General features: G+C 45.3%; 1 protein-coding gene across 2 annotated transcripts in view; it reads right to left on the bottom strand.

Moving 5' to 3' along the window:
- Positions 1–1,015: 1,015 nt before the first annotated feature.
- The window catches only part of MAB21L3 (mab-21 like 3), a 72,484-nt gene continuing 50,134 nt past the window's right edge, over positions 1,016–23,365 (bottom strand). For both annotated transcript variants that reach the window (XM_033941559.1, XM_033941558.1), the window contains exons 6-7: positions 21,709–21,903; positions 1,016–2,088 (exon numbers count right to left, since the gene is read on the bottom strand). In XM_033941559.1, coding sequence (XP_033797450.1) covers positions 1,855–2,088; positions 21,709–21,903 — 429 coding nt within the window. In that variant the 3' untranslated portion in view covers positions 1,016–1,854. The remainder of the gene's footprint in view (positions 2,089–21,708; positions 21,904–23,365) is intronic.

Genomic DNA, 23,365 nt, shown 5'->3' with positions numbered 1-23,365 from the left:
CTGGTGTGCCGGCTGTGCACCCCTTTAGGGCGTGCATCCGGGAAGGACCGCTCCTCCCTTGGTACACCACTGGTAGTAGTCTAATGTATGTAGCATTTGAATGTAATCTGCCATAGACGAATAGTGTGAATCCTAATGATTGCCCTAGTGTCAATAATGGGTTTTAGAACAGGTTGAAAAGGATAGGTGATAGAAAAGAATCTGGCGGTATCCCTGAATCAATTAAGAAAGGAGTGTGTGTTATTGAAATATACCTTGTAGGCATGATTAGATAGGTAAAATGCAAAACAACTAAGAACTGTGTCTGTTATCCCTAATTTTTCTAGCCTGTAGATGAGTAGATTATGATCAACAAGGTCGAAGGCAGCAGAAATATCTAAAGTGAGCATTAGTACAGGTTTAAATTGACTGAAAGCTCTATACGAGATGAAAGAGGTCAGCACAATTAGTGAAGTTTTCTAAAAGTAGTTTGATGCAGGGGGAGAGCATTTGTCTTAACTACAAAGTCTTGCAATTGCTGAAGTACCAAAGATTCCACTTTCTAAAAGGAATGAAAGGTTAGCACTTGGTCGGTAATTAGTGATGTCAGTTATGGGTAAATTAATTTTTTTAGGGCCAAATGTAGAATGGTTATTTCCCAATCTTCTGAGATTAATCCAGTAGATAAGCTGGCAGTTACCATTGAATGAATAAATGGAATGAGTGAAGGAAGCCAACTTTGTACCCCATTTTGACCACAGAAATATCCAAGTCTAAAATGTCCAAACCCAGACCATTTGGGTGTGGGAGAGGTCAGCATTGTAATGGGCTGGCAACATCGACATCCCAACAGAGCAGCGGGACACCTTAAAGGACACTGATGTGTGCCAGATATACATCTCATCATAACCCCTTTATAATTTATGGTGAGCCACCCCCCAAAAAAACCAAACAAACCCTCATTATACCCACCTGTCTACCACCCCAATAGCCCTTATGGACTCAGGTGGCACCTATATAGCAGTAGAGTAGCATTTTTACCATAAATGTAGTGGTTAGAGTGGCTTATGGGCCTAGAGTGTCTCCTTTCTATGGTTCACTAGCCCACCCACCATGCTACTTAAGATATCTGTGTGATGTTCTACTAGGCTTTCCCTTAACAAGTGCTGCTGTTCTAGAGACAGGTATGTACTGTTTTATTCAGATCATTGTGGAGTAGGAGGGGGTTAGTGACCACTGGGGGAGTTTGTATGTGTGTGTGTGTGGGGGGGGGGTCATTACTTAATCCCTCCAGTGATCATCTGGTAAATTTAGGCACTTTTGTGGCACTTAGATGCTTCTAAAATAGGTCAAGCCCAAAACAGCTAAGTTCCATCTGGACATTCTTGGAAAGGTTCAATTATCGCCACAAGATGTCCAAGTCTAACACGCCCATAACATGCCTCCCAAAATGTCCCCTGGACCTCTGGCTGCACAGTGGGCAAAACACCTCACTAGATGTCCAGAAAGTCGGCTTAAAAAATCAGCACTTGTATGCTCCAGCAATTAGGACATCCAAGTGCTGACTTATGTTGATTTTTTGATTATGAGCTTCATCGGATTTGTGTTGAAAAATCTATAGGTTTCTGGTGTTGTTGTTAATCTAATAGTGCATGGAAGAGATTAACGATACATTTTTAAAAAAAATGAAATCCTACTATTACCAGTTATCTTCTCGCTAGTGTTTTCCTGATTTTCTATAAGCCATCTTTACAATATATGTCATTTGGTGTTTGTAATAAAGGATGAAAACTATACTTGGCAAATCCATAGTGTGCAGAATACCAGGTGAGGCTGAGGTAAATAGTATGTGCTATTCTGATTGGGTCAAGATGCTCAGTCAATACAGTGTACTGGATTCTGCAGAAAGTCTGCCAGCTTCTGAGCAACCAAATCCAGCTCATTGGTATTAGCATATTTGAACAGGTTGACGCCCTTGATGAAGTAGTGCTTCAGGAAGTGCTGGCTCACACACTTGTGCAGTTTCTTAACCAACCGCAGGAAGCACTTCTTGAAGTTCTGCCATTTCTTTGAGCGTGGATACTTCTCACAGGTCCACAGTAGCAGTGTCTGAAGCAAACCAGAGAGAAAAAAGTTTGTATCAAAATTAAGCCATGTGTGAATGGATAGGGGTGAAGTAAGGCCAACCAAAGTCATAATTAGCAGAAGCAAATATATTATTAATGCTAATATTATTACTTAACACAGTTTGTAATTGCCCAATTATGACATGTCAAGAAGATGATAGCATCCAATGATTTTCAGAAAATAATGTCCAAACCCCTAATTTTTTTTTTTCTGATTCCATCAACACCAGTCCTTTGTAGGCAACAGGCAGAATGCTCACCTGCCTTTTTATTGTCTTGGTGAAAGACAGCTGTACTCCTTAGCGACCATGTCATTAGGGTTGAGTAACTCTGAGGTGGAAAGAATTTGTATGTGATTTTGGAATTTGTGAAGACACAATTATGACCTTCTGGCTTACCCTTTCTTATATCTGCAGTAATTTGCTAGATCAAAGCAGCAACATTCTAGTCTTTGAAAACCAAATAAAAGGTTGTTTTCAAAATATCCCAGTGAATATCTATGAGTTGATTGCAGGGAAAATAAATCTGGTCTATGGCAATTTGTATAGTTTTGCAATCCTTGAAGTTAACACTTATTTGCAGCATCCAGGGACTGGAGGTTAATTTCTTCAAACTCAATACATCACAGCAAACAAATATAAAATTATTTACACATTAAAAAAATGTAGTTGCAAAACTCAGAACTAAATACTGTGGGAGATGACCTTAGGATGCAGTTGCTGGATATTTCCAGTATTTTATTTTATTTTTTAATATCAGATGTCTAAGTTTCAGACCAAGAAGAGCTGATGAGGGTCTCTCAAGCTCTGCTGGCTCTCAAACTATCTTATGTTAAAGTGAGTATTGTCATCGGGGGCAGTAGAGTGCCTTTTATTTGGGAGGGAGGAGCCAGCTCTACCCAAACCCCACCATCCCACTTTCCCTTACATACCAGACATTTAAATATTTGAAAGATATTAATATAGACACAAATCTATTCCAGAGATAGGGAACTGGTAAAACTAGAGAACATGAATTGTGGTTGCAGGAGTAATGTCAAGAAATTCTTTTTCACAGAGAGCACATGCCTGGAATTCCCTATTGGGGAGGTGATGGAGACAAAAATGGTGACAGAATTCAAAAAGGCATAGGATGAACATCAATAATATTGGACTCCTTGCAGCTGGATTTACTAAACAGGTTGAAACCTCTCACCAAGGAAGATCCATGAGTGCTTCATGGGTGTAATGAGAGCCCCAGGGTTTTACCTTGGTTGCTTAGACCTCTAGTGAACCCACTAAATTATTGTATTGTGACCTTTTTTGCCATCCCGTGTTTCCAGAACATGGGAGAACGCTCCTTACCGATGATGTACTGGTAGGGGGAGACCTCAATTTAGAGGGAAAACTTGATGGCACAAACTAGAGAATGACATGGTGACAAAATTCATCACCGTTCCCGTGGATAACCGCGGGAAATAATCCCATATCATTTTTTAGTGTCTTTCAGCCTCATCAGTCCTTCTACACCAGCATTCTTCAAAGCAAAGCTTGTGGCTCAGTGGTTGTGGCCATTCATATTCTGATTCTTCCCTCTCTCCTTAAAGAATGACATGAAGATGGTTTACCGCGGTTATCTGCAGGGACGGGAACGGTGATGAATTTTGTCAACGTGTCATTCTCTAGTACAAACAATCAGCCCATACATGGCTAAGACTGATAAGCATTTACTTTCCTGCTCAGAAGCAGCATGCTCAGTAAATGGATGTTATCAATGGCAAGGAAGAGTGTGAGTCCACATCATTTAAGGCTAGTCCAACTTTGATGGAAAGCTGGTGTTTCCTAAAGACATCCCTCCTGCAGCTTAGTTTCCTAAGTAAGGACTGAGTGCCTTGCTTTCCTATGGCAATACATGCTCACTCTCTTTGACCTCAGTGTCTTGCTGTGGTTCTGCCTATTGCCACCATCACAGCTGCCTTCTCATTTTATTTTTTCTTCAGTTGGTTCTGTTAGTATTACATAGAAAACCATAAAAAACAAAACAACAACAAAAAAATCTCCTCCCCTTCACCTCTCTCTTCTGGTGTTGCTGCAACCTGTGCCACTGTCTGCCCTGCCTGCTTCAGACCCCCTCACTGCCTGGCTTGTTCGCTTGCTTCAGTGCCAGCAGCCTGCTACATTGGTCTGAGTGCCACTCTAGCTGCTGCTGCACTGCCACACCACTCTCTTTAGGTGGAGGAGAGACCTAGCAGCAAGAGTGGCTACCTCCCCACCCTGAGGTTGTGAGTTCAGTCCCCACTGCAGTTCCTTGTGACTCTGGGCAAATCACTTAACACTTCATTGCCCCAAGTACAAAATAAGTACTTGTCTAAAATATGTAAACCACTTTGATTGCAACCACACAGAAAAAGTGGGTTTTTTTTCTCATGGGCCTTATCCCCTTTACTTTTTGCACTGGGCTGCTGTGTTCCTAAGAAAAAATAAAAGACCAAAAGAGCATAAAAAAAAAGAAAAAAAAATATTTTTCTCTTCTACTATTAGGGCCTGAAATTCATAAAAAGCTGAACTCCTATTTTCAGAAAAATGTACAAAGCATAAATTCTCACCTGAAAATTCAACTTAAATTTATGAGCTTAAAAATTATGGCTCTCGTTAAATAAATCAGTGCTCTGACCCGGCGCATCCAACTAATGTGTCTAACTTAATGTGAACTAAAATGGCTGCCAAGTAGGACCATCATTGCACCTGTTAGTCCAACCGCCTACCTTTGCCAAATATAACAAAGGAAAATAAGAAACTTATCTGAATAAGCTCAGCGGCTAGATGCAGATCACCCATGGTGACAGCCTTAAGTGATTTAAAACAAACTCCTGAATCAGAACTCCTGAAGCTGAACCCATCGAGGATCCACCCCCCCCCCCCCACCCTGTTCTGCTTAAAAATTATGGGCCTGATAGTCGAAGGAATTTAAGCAAACAGAAGAGGCTCTTGCCTGGTTAAACTTTGCTCATCTCCCTGGCTGTTGATATTCAGCAGTACTTAATTGGGTAGTGCCACTCAGTGGCATAGCGAGGGAGGTTGGCACCCTGGGCAGTGGTGCCTGGCATCACGGCATCACCACACTGTACACCTCCCCCGCATACCTCTTTAAATGTTTGCCTGCTGCTCACGCTGTCCTCAGCTCCCTTCTGATGTCACATCCAGTCCCACGACCAGGATATTGACATCAGAAGGGAGCCAAGGCTAGCTCATGCAGTAGGTGGAAGATGCTGCTTGTGCCGGCAAATATTTAAAGAGGTATGTAAGGGAGGAGAGGCACGAGCGCCCCTACAAAGATGGCACCCGGAGCAGTCTACCCCTACTCTTACTTCCTACACTGGTGCCACAGAATATTGGCTCTAACTGGTCATTTCCTAACCAGCTAGGTTAGAAGTGGTTCAGATGCAGAGTGTTGGGGGAGCTGTAATTTATCCAGTTAGCTGTCAAGTTAACTGAGCACCAGTGTCCAGTTAACTTCTGAGTGATCACAGACACCCAGATATTCAGTGCCAGTAGCGGGATATGCCCCGGCCTTTGTTATCCCAGACTATTGTGGTTTGCGTCTTTGAACAACATACAAGCTGCTTACTACTGCAGGCTGAATATCAGGCCCTATCCTTATAAAATAGGTCTGCCATTCGTTTTCTTAGATTTCTGAATCCAATTCAGAAACACTAAAGCTATCCATCCCAAAGCTAGAGATTTATCACTGCTATGCTGGAGGTTTTTCTCGCAGGTTTCAGCCATGTCTACAATCAGTTCTTACAGATGCATATTCCAAAAAGTTACATATTCTAACCAATAAAGAGAAAATAAAATTCCTTTTTCTACCTTTGAGGTGGTTATTTGATTTTTTAAATAGTGTTGGTCCCAGTCTCTGGTTTGTGCTTTCCTCACTCTTCTTTTAACTTTCTTGCTAGGGTCTTTTTCTCCATTTGGCATTTCTTCTCTTCATGTCTATCATCCATCTTCTCTCTGTGTTGCTTTCCACCCTGTCCACTCTTTCCCAAATGTCCCTGATCCTAACCTCCCACCATGATGAGAATCCCTGTATCAGCATCATCGTTCTGTTTCCCCATCCTTCCTCACATCTATTATCATCCCTCTGTATCTGTATACCTCTGTGTGTTCAGCATTGTCCCCTCTTTTTGTGTGTGTGTGCGCGCACTTATGTTTGATATCGATAAGTTTTTCGATCCTGAATTTTTGAAAATGACTGGGGGTGCTGAACTCAAAAACTCACACTCTCTGTCTCTGTACTTATTATGTTTTATTTTTTTTCTCATCCTATACAGGCATAATTTGATGTTTTATATTTGGGGGTAGGGAGTTTAATAGCTTTCATCCTGTTCCACTCCATAAATCTTTTTTTTTTTTTAGCCTGTTCTGCTTCTCATTCTCCCTTAACCCAGACTTCTATTCTCCTACACTCCCCAGTAAGCTCCAATGTGCTTTTCCTTCATTATGCAGGTTTAGCTCACCCATCCCTTCACTGCTTCCATCCTACTTCTATACAGGCAAAACTTCCTTTCCGTGGTAGGTTTAACTCATCTTCAATTCGCGACTCAATATTGACCACAGACATGGATCATTTCTCTGCTCTCCCTGGCTCCAGGCACATTCCTTTTTTCCGGGACTGCTTCCTCATTCCCCTGTGCACTGCAGCACTTCCTCTGGTACTCACACATTCTGGGCCAATAACCACTCTCTGCCTGTAGAGTCTATGGGGCTAGATTCACTAAGCAAACTGATCGTGTATTGATCTGTTTGCGACCCTATTTTACTCCGGCCCAATTCACTTACTTCTCTTCCGATCTGATTCTGATCTGTGCATGCAAATGAGGGGAACGGCATGCAAAGTAGGCAGGGACGTGATGCATTACAGAAATCTTGCAAACCAACACAAGAAGCGACTGCTGAGGACCAGTCGCTGAGGTCCTTTCCGACTGCCCTGCCTTCTGCCGCCCTGCACTCTGCCCTGCTTCAGCCCCGATCTTCTGCTGTCTCCTGCCTGCCCCGATCTCGTGCTTTGCCCCTAATCTCTCCTGCCTGCCACCCCGACTCGCCGCCCTGCTTATGCCCCGAATCTCTCCTGCCTGCCACCCTGTCTCGCCGCCCTGCTCTTGCCTCAACTCTCCTGCCCTTCCCTGCACTGCAAGCCTGTGGTTTTAACCCGCGGGTTTAAAGCAGATTAAAACCACAGGCTCGCTGGGCAACTAAAAGTAAAAAGTCGTGGCTCAGACGGCTCTTACAAACATGCACAGATCATCTAAAGATGGTCTGCGCATGTGTCGGGATTACACACTAGCAATCCATGCAGTTAGAGGGGGGGGGGGCGTTCCTCCGATTGCCCTCATTTGAATTTTTTTGTTTTGTAAATTTGTCAGGCCTGCATGGATCAGCCACGAATTGGGGAATCAAAAGAAGGTTAGTGAATCTAGCTCTATATGAGATTCTTCATTAAATGTTCACCTTGAGCTCTGGAAGCCCAGCAAGAATCACAGTTTGAATCAGAGATAACATGTTGAGTGGGAAAACATATTCCAGCAGCCCAGGACATAGAAGTAAGCATTCATACTAAGCCACTATGTTCTGGGCTGCCTGAATGAGCAGTAGTGGCACTCGTGGGCTTTAGGAGGCACTATGGAATGGATAGTGTGTAAGATGTGTTTGTGGAGTATTTTGTGGAGTCTTTTCTAAAAAATGCCTGCTTTTCGTATGGTTCTGGGTAACTCTAGTTAGATACAAGCATATGTGTTAGTTAAGGCCACGCCCAATAGAAGCGTATGAAAAGTTGGGAATAAAAATCTGAATATGGATGTAGCCAAGGCCAGAAAAACACACTACAGATTAATATTAAGGAAAAGCATAATAATATTCTCTTTATGTATTTTGCTATTAAGCCAGATTATAGAGGAAATCAGTTATAGATATACATAATACATACATAGAGATATTAATGACTCCATTTTGGTTTTCTGTCTTTCTGTAAGTATCTTCTTCTTGGCTTTACTCCATTATGTGTTCGGTCTTTGTCCCTTCTGAGTCTTTGTTCAGTTTCCTGCCTTGAGCCTCATGGTCTAATTGATAACAGGTGTGCTTGAGCTGCTTAGGTGGAGCATATTAGGTTTCATATCCAAAATGGGGTATAACAGAGAAAAGCTTTCTTGCATTAAATATGAATGAAATATATTGTGTGGATCTATGGATGAAAGGGGCCCCGAATGAATGTGAGTGATTATGTGTATGAATGTATATTGAACATAAGAATTGGTTTTGCAAAAAGCAATGTTACTTACCGTAACAGTTGTTATCCAGGGACAGCAGGCAGCTATTCTCACTAGTGGGTGATGTCATCAGACAGAGCCCCGGTACGGACGTCTCACAAGCATGTGTTGCTTGTAGAAACTTAAAAGTTTCTAGATGCCCGCACCGCGCATGCGCCGGTGCCTTCCCGCCCGGAGATCCGGGCGTGTCTCCTCAGTTCAGGTAGCTAGCCTGAGAAGCCAACCCAGGGGAGGTGGGTGGGACGTGAGAATAGCTGCCTGCTGTCCCTGGATAACAACTGTTACGGTAAGTAACATTGCTTTATCCCAGGACAAGCAGGCAGGTATTCTCACTAGTGGGTGACCTCCAAGCTAACCTCAGTGGGATGGAGGGGGAGTTGGCGACTTAAGAGAATAAATTTTTCAATACTGTTTGGCCAAACTGTCCATCCCGTCTGGAGAGAGTATCCAGACAATAATGTGAGGTGAATGTGTGAACCGAGGACCAGGTGGCAGCCTTACAAATCTCCTCGATTGGTGTTGATCTGAGGAATGCTACTGAGGCTGCCATTGCTCTGACCTTATGGGCTGTGACCTTACAAGGAAGTGATAATCCAGCCTGGGCATAGCAGAAAGAGATACAAGCCGCCATCCAATTAGAGATGGTGCGCTTTGATACGGGTCTTCCCAACTTATTAGGATCGAAGGAGACAAAAAGTTGAGGAGTGGTTCTGTGTGGCTTGGTGCGATCCAGGTAGAAAGCCAAAGCCCGTTTACAGTCTAGAGTGTGAAGGGCCGATTCTCCGTGGTGAGAATGGGGCTTAGGAAAGAATACTGGAAGTACAATGGATTGGTTGAGATGAAATTCGGAGACCACCTTAGGCAGGAATTTCGGGTGAGTGCGGAGGACCACCTTGTCATGATGGAATACTGTGAATGGTGGATCCGCCATCAATGCCTGGAGTTCGCTGACTCTGCGAGCGGACGTAAGGGCTACAAGAAAAAGCACTTTCCAGGTGAGATACTTAAGAGGGGCCCTGTTGAGTGGTTCAAACGGGGGCTTCATGAGACGGGAAAGGACTACATTGAGGTCCCAAACTACTGGGGGTGGTTTGAGAGGAGGGTTAACATGGAAGAGTCCTTTCATAAATCTGGCGACCACCGGATGGGCCGAGAGGGGTTTCCCTTGTAGGGGCTGGTGGAACGCCGCAATAGCGCTCAGGTGGACTCGTATGGATGTAGACTTGAGCCCAGATTGAGATAGGTGTAGGAGATAGTCCAGCACGGAGGATAAGGAAGCTCGCTGAGGTTCCTTTGATTTAGAAATACACCATGAGGAGAATCTAGTCCATTTCTGGGAGTAGCATTGTTGAGTGGCGGGCTTCCTGGAAGCCTCCAAGACCTCCCTCACTTCTTGTGAGAATTGGTGAGGGGTTACGTTGAGAGGAACCAAGCTGTCAGGTGGAGAGACTGCAGGTTGGGATGAAGCAGTGATCCTTGATGTTGCGTAAGTAGTGAAGGAAACACTGGAAGTGGTACTGGTTCCCTGCTGCTGAGTTGAAGTAGGAGGGAGAACCAAGGTTGTCTGGGCCACCGAGGAGCTATTAGAATCATGGTGGCCTGTTCGAGTTTCAGCTTGACCAGAGTCTTCTGGATCAGCGGGAATGGTGGGAACGCATATAGAAATCGTTTCCCCCAGTTCAGTAGAAAAGCATCTGCCTCGAGGCGATGAGGAGTGTAGATCCTGGAGCAAAACTGAGGCAGTTTGGAGTTGTGGGGAGCCGCAAAGAGGTCTATCTGAGGCGTCCCCCACTGCGTGAAGATTTGGTGAAGGAGGCTGGAATGGAGAGTCCATTCGTGCGGTTGTAGCAGACGACTTAGTTTGTCTGCTAAGACGTTGTTCTCCCCCTGAATGTAGACGGCTCTGAGGAAGGCGTTGTGGCGCACCGCCCAGTCCCAGACTCGTAGAGCTTCCTGGCAAAGGAGGGCCGAGCCCGTGCCTCCTTGCTTGTTGATATAATACATGGCGGCCTGATTGTCTGTGCGAATGAGGATCACCATGTCGTGAAGTAGGTGTTGGAAAGCTTGGAGCGCATTGAAGATGGCTCTGAGCTCCAGTAGATTGATTTGATGTAGTCTTTCCGCACTGGTCCAGAATCCTTGGGTGCGGAGACCATCCAGGTGGGCCCCCCATGCATAGTTCGACGAATCGGTTGTGAGAACTTTCAGATGGGGGGGAGAGTGCAACAGCAAACCTCTGGATAGATTCGAAGAGGTCATCCACCAAAGTAGAGACTGCCGAAGAGCAGGTGTGACTAAGATGTGTTTGGTTAGTGGATCGGACGTCTGATTCCACTGTGATGCCAGGGTCCACTGGGGGATCCTGAGATGGAGTCTGGCAAAGGGTGTCACATGTACTGTGGAGGCCATATGGCCCAGGAGCACCATCAGTTGTCTCGCCGGTAGGGTTTGGCGAGTAGACACCGACTGGCAGAGATGAAGAAGAGACTCCATGCGTTGCAGAGGCAGGAATGCTCGGAGTCGAGTGGTGTCCAGGACCGCTCCGATGAAGGGGAGGGACTGGGTGGGTTGTAGATGAGACTTGGAAAAGTTGATCTCGAAGCCCAAATTCTGGAGGAAGTAGGCTGTAGCCAAGACCGCCGAAGTGACCTCTGGGGCTGACGGGGCCTTGATGAGCCAGTCGTCGAGGTATGGGAACACCTGTAGACCCCTGTCCCGGAGTGCCGCGGCCATTACCACCAGGCACTTTGTGAAGACTCTGGGGGACGAAGCGAGGCCGAATGGTAGCACTCGATACTGTAGGTGCAGATTTCCCACCCGAAATCTGAGGAACTTTCGGGAGGCCGGGTGAATGGGGATGTGAGTGTAGGCCTCCTTGAGATCCAGGGAGCATAACCAGTCGTTCTGCTCGAGGAGGGGGTATAGAGAAGCCAAAGTCAGCATGCGAAACTTCTCTTTGACCAGAAACTTGTTGAGGGCCCGAAGGTCTAAAATGGGTCGCAGGTCGCCCGTTTTCTTCGGGACGAGGAAATACCGGGAGAAAAACCCTCGGTTCAATTGGTCTGACGGGGCCGGCTCGACAGCCCGAAGCTGAAGTAAGGTTTGGACTTCCTGAAGAAGAAGGGCGGTCTGTGTCGAGCTTGAAGGATACTCTCTTGGAGGGTGGTCCGGGGGGACCCGATGGAAGTGAAGAGAGTATCCTTCTCTTATGATGGTAAGGACCCATAGGTCCGTGGTTATGGCCTCCCATCGATGGTAAAAAAGATGGAGGCGGCCCCCTATGGGAGAGGCTGAGGGGTGCAGAACGGTGTCGGTTATGCTCCCAGGAGGGGAGTCAAAAGGGCTGGGGAGCCTTAGGTGCAGCCGGTGGCTGAGGTTTTTGCTGAGACTTCTGGGGAGGTTGTCTCTTCACAGGTTGTCTCGCAGCAGGCGTTTGTCTGGGCATGTAACGCCGCTGGTAAATCAGGGGTGGCCTGGAAGGTCGAGACTGTTGAGGTTTGGGTTTGGGCCGCAGGATGGATTGAAAAGACTTTTCGTGATCCGACAGCTTCTTGGTAACAGTTTCGATAGACTCATCGAACAGGTCAGCTCCCGCACTTGGTACGTTGGCGAGTCTGTCCTGGAGGTTGGGGTCCATATCGATTGTACGGAGCCATGCCAGGCGACGCATGGCTACCGCGCTTGCGGCAGCACGTGCCGAAAGTTCGAATGCATCGAAGGAGGATTGCATCAGCTGGAGGCGTAATTGGGAGAGGGAGGCTACCACTTCCTCGAACTCGAATCGAGCTTGGGTGTCTATGAACGGAGTGAACTTGCGGAGCACCGGCAAGAAGAACTCCAGATAGGAAGAGAAAAAGAAATTGTAGTTCAGCACCCGTGACGCCATCATGGAGTTTTGATAGAATTTTCTACCAAATTTGTCCATCGTTCTCCCCTCTCGGCCCGGCGGTACAGAGGGGTAGACCTGAGAGGGATGAGAGCGTTTAAGAGAGGACTCGACCAGTAGGGATTGGTGGGAGAGTTGAGGGCCCTCAAACCCTTTATGGTGCACGATGCGGTATCGAGCATCGAGTTTGCTGGGAATCGCCGGTATGGAGTACGGTGTTTCGAAACACTGCATGAAGGTCTGATCCAGCAATTTATGCAGAGGGAGCCGAAGCGACTCCGTTGGAGGGTTAGGTAAATGCATGGTGTCCAGATACTCTTTGGAGTATCGGGAGCCCGTGTCGAGGGTCACATCCAGATCATCCGCCATTTGTCGGAGGAATGATGAGAAAGACAATTGATCCGCCAGCGTCGGTCTGTGGGACGGGCTGGAGGAGGAAGAGGCCTCCGGATCCATGGACATCGGGGAGTGGCAAGGAGAATCGGGTATGGGTGTCTCCTCGTACTCCGGTCCCTCCGGAGGGGACACCTCTGATGAGGAGTATCCCATACGTTGCAGTTTTTTCTGCGGTGACACCTCCGAATGGCGTGAAGAGTGCCAAGATGAGTGTCTTGATCGGTGCCCGTCTCGGTGGCGGGACGGGGATCGGGATCGTCTGTGCATCGCATGGTCTCCCGAGGCCCCAAAGTGGTGGATAGGGCTGGAAGCGGTGGATCGCAACTGGGGTTGCGATGCGGATTCTTGCGATGCTACCCAAGTCTGGTAAGGAGTGCGGAAGAACTCTTCCTGACTATGCCCAGGGCTTTGAGTATCGATCGGAGGTCTGGTCCCATGTTGGCGCGGAGGCGTAATGGGCTCTAATGGCGGCATATCGGTAAGCGAGGCTTGCCGCATGGGCATCGCCGCCCTCCCCCGTTCGTCCTCGTCGGTTTTCGAGGTTGAACGGCGTGGAGAAGGGGGAGGGGGCGGACCGCCCCTTTGGACCGGTACCGGGAGGTCACCCTGTATGGCAGCGATGAGTCCGGGTCCGATGGTCTGCATGAGCTCAACGAATTGAGCTTCCAGCATGGACCGTAGCGAAGCCGATAAGGAGGGATCCGCACCGAAAGGGGGTCCTCCTGCACGGTCATCGCGTTTCTTCGAGGTCGAGTGCTTCTGCTTAGTAGCTTTCGGCACTTTGATGACCACTGGTGGCACTGTGGAAGGAAGAGGTACCTGAACCGAGGAGACCGGGGCAGGCACCGACGTCGAGCTCGTGGATGTTGTCGGGATGAACGATGCCGGTTTCACCACACTCGATGCAGGAGGGGTCGATACCGGTTTCGCCCGAACCGGGGAGGTATCAGATGAAGTGGAGGCTGAAGGATCCTTAGCTGCGTCCATCTTGAACATCGATTCCCACAATAGGCAACGCCGTTTGAATGAGCGTGCCGTAAGGGTAGAGCAAGGCCTGCACGATTTCGGGATGTGGTCAGGACCCAAACACTGCAAACAGCGACGGTGAGGGTCCGTGCGTGAAATCGCGCGTTGGCACTTGCTGCACTTTTTAAACCCGGTGATTGGCCGGGACATAGGCCGGAAAATCTCCGCCGCGAGGTCGAAGCCTGTAGGCCTGAGCCACGTGGCCGGCCCGTTCGACCCGCCGGAGGAAATAATTTTTTTTTTTTTTTTTTAACTGAAAAAGAAATGTACTGTTAATTGTAATTAAAAGAAAGCGAAAACGCGGACAAGGAAGGCAAATTTAACTGAATTCAGCTAGCGCATGATGAAGTTGAACTTCTCAGCTCCGCGGAAAGAAAAGAACTGAGGAGACACGCCCGGATCTCCGGGCGGGAAGGCACCGGCGCATGCGCGGTGCGGGCATCTAGAAACTTTTAAGTTTCTACAAGCAACACGTGCTTGTGAGACGTCCGTACCGGGGCTCTGTCTGATGACATCACCCACTAGTGAGAATACCTGCCTGCTTGTCCTGGGATAACATATTTTATATATTTTAAACCTGAAGAAACATTAAGGAAAAATCCCGAGAACAACATCTGGAATTAGTTAGAATCAGAAACACTGTATCAGTCTTTGAGAGACTCAGAGAAGGGGGAATAGCCCCTCCTTCTTTCGCTGATGCTGACAGGGACTGACAACCAATGATGTCAAATTGGACTGAAGTTATATATTAATGAATAACGGTTATAGGGTTGGGATTCTTTGTGAGACATGCCAGCGTTTGGCGTCTGTAAAGACTCCTCCGATGATGCAAATAATCATCTTTTGATAATTAATTCTGGAAAATAAACTCAATAATTGTTTTTGGAACCTTTTGTGTCATGTGCCATTTTTCATGTACCCTTTACCCACCTATGAGCAAACCTGGCTGCTTACTGAATAATATTGCTTCAGTGGCCAAGGAACAAGCATCCAGCTCAGGGAGCCAAGTTGATACTTGGGAAATAGCTGCAGAGTTTTACCAAGAGCCAAGAGGGGACCAAGGATTTAGCAATTAAGCATGAGGCATGCCAGGGAGCCAAACCAAGAAACACAGAGTTTGTGAGACAATATTTCCCTTGTCACCCTCCCTTCAACTTTGTCAAACATCTCTTGTTACTTCTTCAGGCTGCTGCTGTGCTACTTTTTTAAGCTCACATAGCCCAGTATCCATTTATGCCACCTTTGGGATATAATGGGGAATAATATTTTTAATTCTTGTGAGAAATTCGAACAATGCTTCTCTCCATTCCCCCATCAATTCAGTCTCTGACCATAACCTCTCTCAATACCAGGACTGCCAAAAGAAAGTAAGTTTTGAAAGGGCGATTTCCAGTTCCAAGAATTCCATATTTCCACAACCTCGTTCCCTTTCATCATCCTTTTAATGAAGTACTTTATTTATCCCTTTGACAGCAAGATTGGAAGAAAAAAACAGGTACCCAAAACTGAACCAGCTCAATTTGCGATACAATATATTCCCACCCAGAGGTTCTTAAGCTCGATCAGTTGTGGGGAGAAGCTGATAGTAAAAAGGAAAAGGAGGTATTGATGCCCTTGTATAAGCATCTGGCGAGACCTTATTTAGAATACTGTGTATAATTCTGGAGACAGCACCTTCATAAAGATATAAACAGGATGGGATCGGTCCAGAAGAAGGCTACTAAAATGGTCAGTGGTCTTCATCATAAGGCATATGGGGACAGACTTAAAGATTTCAATATGTATACTTTGGAGGAAAGGCGGGCGATAGAGATGGTTAAATATCTACATGGCATAAAAGCACACGAGGCAAGTTTCTTTCATTTGAAAGGAAGCTCCAGAATGAGAGGGCCTAGAATGAAGTTTAAAGGTGATAGGCTCAGGAGTAATTTAGAAAAATACATTTTTTTTTCCCAGAAAGGGTGGTAGATGCGTGGAATAAGCTCCCGGTAGAGGTGGTGGAGAAAAAGACTGTCTGAATTCAAGAAAGCATGGGGCATGCATGTGGGATCTCTTAGGGAGAGGAGGAGATAGTGGATGCTGTGGATGAGCAGACTGGATGGGCCATTTGGCCTTTATCTGCCGTCATGTTTCTATGTTTCAAACCATGCCCCCCCAAATCTGAAAATTATCTTTTCTTTGCTTGTTCTTTTTTTTCTTCCTAGTTTCACCTTTCCTGTCACTTCCATCCCTCCAACCTGATCCTCTTTCTTCTCAGAACCCTTTTCTCAGCTTATCTCCCCTGTCAGCCCCCTCCTCTTTGAACCCCACACAGTTCCCTTCCCTGTCCTCATCTCTGTTTCTCTTTCTTCAGCCCATCCCTCACCCACTTATCTTTGAATCACAGCCCATGCCCCCCAGCTTGCATTCACTTCAGCTCTGTGTTCCTTTTTACATGCCATATCTCTCTTCCCTTAACCTCTCTTCCCCTCACAATCCATCTTTTCCAGCTTTCAACGCATGTGTCTATTCTTTCCTTCCTCATTCTTTTCCCTCGGCACATCTCCCCCTCTCTATGGCAGACCAAAGACAGGAAGCCTATCTGACCTACACTGCTGCTCTCCTCTCCTCTCTTCTATTAGCCCACTTCTCAGATATTCCTTAGCCAGCCAATAAGCTATTTAGGAAGCAGGAACAATAGCTTAGGTCAGTGGTCGGCAAACATCAGCTCTCAAGCCGCAAGTGGCTCTTTAGCCACTTGAGTATGGCTCTGCCAGTAGCCAAAATTTTCCTGCACAGAAGGCTGTTCTCACAAGCTGCTGATGGCTGCCCCAAAGTTTTCCCTCTGCCGCAATTTCCCGTTTCTTACAGGGCAGATCGCCGCAGAGGGAAAACTTCGGGGTAGCCGCAGGCAATTTGTGAGAACGGCTCCATCAGAGCCGGATTAAGGGATAGGGCCCAAAATGGTCAGAGGGCCCACCGGTGTGGGATTTGCAGCAGAGTTATTGCCCGGCCCCCCCTAGCGTCATCGTCACGGGGCCTCCCCAGCGTCATTGTCCTGGGCCCTCCCTGTCGACCCTCCCACCGCGAGAAGACAGACAAGCCTCCCTCCAGCACTCGTCGGCAGTCGCAGCACTCTAAACAGGCTGCTTCGCAGTTCACGGCCTTCTGCTGGTGATTCCCTCTGCCTGTTCAATTCAATTTTGTTTATTTAACCCAGTCTTGTTTTTGATACTCTACATACCAACATCTGGGACCCCTGAGGAAGAAGTGTCCGGGTCCTGTCCACATGAATACAAGGACCGGTTTTTGGATGTCGTTATTGTATTTATTTTATCTATGTCACATATGCTTTTATAATTTTTATTGATTTTATTGAATAAATTCCTGCACCTTGTACATCCCCCTGCAGTTTTGTTTTAGTTTTTGCTTTGCATTTTTACTGCAGTTCTTATTGGTTCCTTTTGTTTTGACTCCAATAAAACAGCATGTAGCTAAGCCCCTGGCATCTCATTATGTTAAGAACATAAGAATTGCCATACTGAGACAGACCAAAAGTCCAGCAAGCCCAGTATCCTGTTTTTCCTTTTTCCAACAGTGGCCAACCCAGGTCCCAAGTACCTAGCTAGATCCAAGGTAGTAAAATAGATTTTATCCTGCTTATACAATACAATTTTTATTTGTATACCGCCAATACCTCTTTGAAGTTCATAGCGGTTCAACAAACAAAGCATCAAATATTAGGTGCTTAGAAAATATCCCTTAGAAAACATAGAAAAACATAGAAAACATAGAAAAAAAAAGCGGCAGAAAAGGGCTATAGCCCACCAAGTCTGCCCATTCCAGGTATCCCCCCCCTGAATTTACTCCCTTAAAGATCCCATGTGAGTATCCCATTTTTTCTTAAAATCCGTCACGCTGTTGGCCTTTATCACCTGGAGTGGGAGTCTGATCCAGTGATCCACCACTCTTTTGGTGAAGAAGTACTTCCTGGAGTCGCCATGAAACTTCCCTCCCCTGATTTTCAGCGGATGCCCTCTGGTGGTCGAGGGTCCCACTAGCCCGAAGATATCATCTTCTGACTCGATGTATCCCGTGATGTACTTATACGTTTCAATCATATCTCCCCGTTCTCTTCTTTCCTCAAGTGAGTACAGCCACAATTTCTTTAGTCTTTCTTCATACGTGAGATCCTTGAGCCCCATTACCATCCTGGTGGCCATTCTCTGAACCGACTCGATCCTCAGCACGTCCTTTCGGTAGTGTGGTCTCCAAAACTGAACACAGTACTCTAAGTGAGGCCTCACCATGGCTCTGTACAACGGCATCATAACTTCAGGTCTCCTGCTGACGAAACTTCTGCGGATACACCCCATCATTTGTCTTGCCCTGGAGGAAGCCTTCTCCACTTGAATGGCAACTTTCATGTCCTCGCTAATGATTACTCCTAGATCGCGTTCCTCCGTGGTCCTAACCAAGGTCTCGCCATTTAGTACATAAGTTCTACACGGGTTTCTCTTGCCCAGGTGCATTATCTTGCATTTTTTAGCATTGAAGCCTAGCTGCCAAGTGTTTGACCATTGTTCCAGTAGCAGTAGGTCGTGTGTCATATTATCAGGTAATAAGCATCTGCCTACTATGTTGCAAAGTTTGGCGTTGTCGGCGAACAGTGATACCCTTCCTCTAAGTCCTTGCGTCATATCTCTTATGAATAAGTTGAATAAAATCGGGCCCAGGACCGATCCCTGCGGCACTCCACTGATTACGTCCGACGCTTCGGATGGGGTACCGTTTACCACCACCTTCTGAAGTCTGCCGCTCAGCCAATCCCCAACCCATGTAGTTAGAATGTCTCCTAATCCTATCGATTTCAGTTTGTTCAGTAATCTTCGATGAGGGACGCTATCAAATGCTTTACTGAAGTCCAAATATACCACGTCCAGTGACTCTCCGGCGTCCAGTTGTCTAGTAACCCAGTCAAAAAAGCTAATCAGATTAGATTGGCAGGATCTACCCCTGGTGAACCCGTGTTGGTGTGGATCACAGAGATTTTCTTCGTCCAGGATTGTGTCAATATGCTGTTTGATCAGTGTTTCCATGAGTTTACACACTATAGACGTGAGACTCACTGGTCCGTAGTTTGCTGTCTCTGTCCTGCAGCCCTTTTTGTGGAGTGGGATTACGTTGGCGGTTTTCCAGTCCAAGGGGACCCTTCCTGTGCTTAGGGAAAGATTGAAAAGAGCAGATAATGGTTCTGCCAGCACTTCCCTTAACTCCCTGAGCATTCTGGGGTGTAGGTTATCCGGTCCCTTGGCTTTGTTTACTTACTGTCCCATAGGCTCACACAATCTGACTAAAGCATCTGTATGAAAAATTTCTTACATGCTGAGAGTACAAAAAAAAAAGAAGACCAAAGGAAAAAACAAAATAACAAAAATTAAATCAAAATAAAACAGAAGAGTAGTTGAAATTAAATATAAATATGATCCTGTCAGAATTAAACTACCTGTGTTTTGAATAGATCAGTTTGTAGCATCTTTGAGACCAGCAACAATCAACCAATCCAGAGACTGGAATTCAAATATCTACAGGTCCAAACAGAAATTATCCTAGGAATAAGCAGTGGATTTCCCCAAGCCATCTCAATAATGGCCTATGGACTTCTCTTTTAGGAAATCATCCAAGCCTTTTTTAAACCCTGCTAAGCTAACTGATTTCACTGATATCATTCGCCGGCAACCAATTCCAGAGTTTAATTACATGTTGTGTGAAGAAATATTTTCTCCGGTGTTTTTAAAATCTACTACGTAGTAGCTTCATTGCATGCCCACTAGTCCTAGTATTTTTGGAAAGAGTGAATAAGCGATTCACATCTACCCTTTCCACTATACTCAGTATTTTATAGACCTCTATCATATGACCCCTGAGCCATCTCTTCTCCAAGGTGAACAGCCCTGGCCGCTTTTGACTCTTCTCATAGGAAAGTCGACACAAACCTTTTATCATTCTTGTCACCCTTCTCTGTACCTTTTCTAATTCCGCTATATCTTTTTGAGATAAGGCGACCAGAATTGCACACAGTATTCAAGTTGCGGCCATACCATAGAGCAATAAAAGGGCATTATAACATTTTGATCTTTATTTTCCATTACATTCCTGATAATTCCTAACATTCTATTTGCTTTCTTAGCAGCCTTTGCCACACATTGAGCTGAGAGTTTTAACGTATCCTCAACAATGACACCTAGATCATTTTCCTGGGCAGTGACTTCTAACATAGAAATCAGCATCACATAGTTATAGTTCAGGTTCCTCTTTTCCACATGCATCACTTTGCACTTGCTCACATTAAACGTCATGTTGGTGGTGTAACTTACACAAATGGTGCCTTTCAACTGTGCTTTGTTTTTACCTTTTGTACTGAATTATGGGACTTCATGTGCTCTATCCTACCAATTCAAGAACAGCTCACGTACTCTAATGTAAGTCTGAGATCAGTGGGTATTTCATCACAACTCACAGAGAAGCAATTAACACTTCTGGACATCATATTAGCCGTGGTGCTTAAGTTGGTTTTGACGCATTGGAAATCTACTTTTCACCTCTGTAGATCGTTGGTGGAATCACTTGTCAAATTGCCAATATAAGAACATAAGAAGTTGCCACCACTGGGTCAGACCAGAGATCAATCACGCCCAGCGGCCCGCTCCCGCAGCGGCCCATCAGGTCTGTGACCTGTGAAATGGTTCCTGACCATTTCTGTAACCTACCTCTACATCTATCTGTAACCCTCAATCCCCTCATACTTTAGGAACCTATCTAAACCTTCCTTGAAACCCTGTAGTGTGCTCTGGCCTATCACAACCTCCAGTAGCACGTTCCATGTGTCCACCACCCTCTGGGTAAAAAAGAACTTCCTCACATTTTTTCTAAACCTGTCCCCTCTCAATTTCTCCGAGTGACCCCTTGTACTTGTGATTCCCTACAGTCTGAAGAATCTGTCCCTGTCCACCACAGTCTGAAGAATCTGTCCCTGTCCATAGATTGAACAGTGCTCCAGGCTTTCTGAGCATCAACTGATTTGGCATCCATTTTACTCTTTTTTGCCAATCTTAAATTATGTCTCTAATCTTCTTTCCTTTATTCTTAACTGTGCTATGATTTTCTTCTATATTAACTACTGCTCATAGAAGGTCTCCTTTGACTTATATTGTATTCTTTTACATGGGGACCTGTTGTCCATTTGAATGGCTTATTTGTCTTGTGTTTGCTGTTTATATGAAAACTTAAATAAAAATGACTGAACAAGAAAGAAAAGTTGTCTTGGAGCAGTTTGGAGAGTCTACCTGTCCTAGAGGTACAAGTAAACAGTAATGGCAGTAAATCTGCAGATCTGTTGTTGAATAAGGCTTTAGACCAGGAGCTGCAGAGTTTACATCAGCTTCAACTAAAAGCCTTTGATAAGAGAAACCCAATGAAGTCCAGCAATCTTAACATTTTGATAAATATTTGGGATGTGAGCCTACTGGCCTGCTTAGTCTTAGATTTGCAGTATAACATAAAGGCAAGCCAGTTAATATTGTGGAACTGGAACAACTCGGCAGTCAAAGAAGTGGACTGCTTGACAAAAGATTTTGAGTATTCCTGTCCAAGCCCCTAATTACCAAGTGCCTTCAAGGATAATATTACTTATTCCTACCAGTTTCATTCATCTTAGTATCATTGATAGCACTTAGAAATGCTGACCTGTCCGCTGAACCCAATGGCAGTGTCTTTAGGGATATGCCTCCTCTCCCCCCCTTGACATACACTGAATACAAGTGGCCAAATTTTTTCTCTTCACTGTCTAGGGGTCCTTCTGTCAATATTGGTGTTTTCCTTCCCCCCACCCCACCCGCCCACTCTGCCCCAAAATATAAATTACACAAAGTTCTCTGTCTTCCAATGGATAGAACACTAATACTCTCTTCTTATATGGCCCATTCAGTTCTCCTTTCTCATTTCTTAGTCACCTGAAGATGATAAGACGTGATGACTGGTTTGCTTGCTGTACACCAGATGTCCTCCTTCATCTGCCTCATGATCCGGAAGCATTTCATCCGACAGCCACCATCATCATCAATTCCTCCTATCAGCACCCGCTCTGCCCGCAAGAAGGACAGCTGCCAGTGGTAGTTAGAGCGAGCCATCAGATCAAACCCAAATGACTACAAATTAAAATAGCAAAAATTAAATCAGAACCCAGCTGCAGGAAAGTGTGAATAGGCAGGACTATATTTTGAGAAATAAAGCATAGGAGTTTGGCTTGAGAACAACCAAATGATGGAATTAATGCATGAAATTCCAAGCATACCCAAAGCTTGCATTTCTACCAACACAATTGGCCTTTCTCACAATTGTTCATTAATAGGGTTATGCTTTTATTTGATACAAAATAGAATTGGCCAGTGCCACTTTGAATAACCACACTGGTGGGATAGCACAAACTGAGGATCTTCATTCCTTCTCTATGACACCTTGGAGACAGGGCTCAGCTTTGTCATTTAATATTTTTTTTTTTTGGGGGGGGGGGTCATTTTCCTTTTATTTTAAATAAACAAAAAAAGGGAGGGGGAAAAGGAAAATCAAGGATCATTTCTATTGAAGTTGCTTGATACACAAAGGGGCTTCATTTTCAAAAAAGAAAACCATCCAAAAAGTAGCATAAAATGGCTGTTAGATGTTTTTCTCACCAAACCTTCCAAACCGCTATTTTCTAAACGTATTTTCCAGATGGATTTATATGCTGTTCAGCTAAATCTTAAGGGGGCATATTAGAGGTGTGGTATGTATGGGACTAGGTTTGGCTTGTGACTTTTAAGCATATTTGCATGTCTTTCAATATATTTTTTTAGTATGCATTTATTTTACATTCTGCATTTATGTTTTATCATTTCATAATTTTACATATGTCTAAATTTGCATTTTTAATGTTTCTATCAGTGTCCCCTAATGAAGGCGTTTTTACTATGCCAAAACTCAGATCCTAGAAGGGACTATAGCTAGGCAAAAGTACTATTTTCATAAATAAAGATTTTCCCATAGGTTGAATAGACGCCTCCCTTGCCTCTTATTGGATTGTTTGGACATTTTTCTGCCATAATTGAACATTTTAAAATATGTCTAAGGCAGGTGGGTGGGTTTTCTTTAGTTGGATGTGGTATCAAATCTCCATGAAGTAACCAGATGGATGACTTTATTTGGGCCGTCTTGTTTGCCTGGTTGTATTGTAGTGTTGAGTTTGGATGTTTTATAAGATTTAATAAAGATAATTTTAAACCCTCCCCCCACCAAAAAAAGTCTAGGACACAGTTTGGACGTTTGGGGCTAAGCCGGTTTAAAAAATGAATACGTGCCAAAAAGGTGACCAAACTGACCAGATAACCATGGGAAGGATGGAAGCATGCCCCCCCCCCCACTCTCCTAGTAGTCACTTACCCACTCCTATCCCACAAAGATGTGATTGAAACAGTACATACCTGCCTGTAAAACAGCTGCAGATGTTATGGCCAATCCTATTAGAGCAGCAAGCAGTGGATTCCAGAGAAGGGGACCTATGCCCATATCCCACACTAACTATTACACTTGTGGTGAAGAGTGATAGCCCACCAAAACCCACTCAATTCCCAC

This window comes from Geotrypetes seraphini, chromosome 4, assembly GCF_902459505.1.
Source record: "Geotrypetes seraphini chromosome 4, aGeoSer1.1, whole genome shotgun sequence".
Taxonomy (NCBI): Eukaryota; Metazoa; Chordata; class Amphibia; order Gymnophiona; family Dermophiidae; genus Geotrypetes; species Geotrypetes seraphini.
The sequence above is the reverse complement of the archived record's forward strand: the minus strand, read 5'-3'. Positions and strand labels throughout refer to the sequence as shown.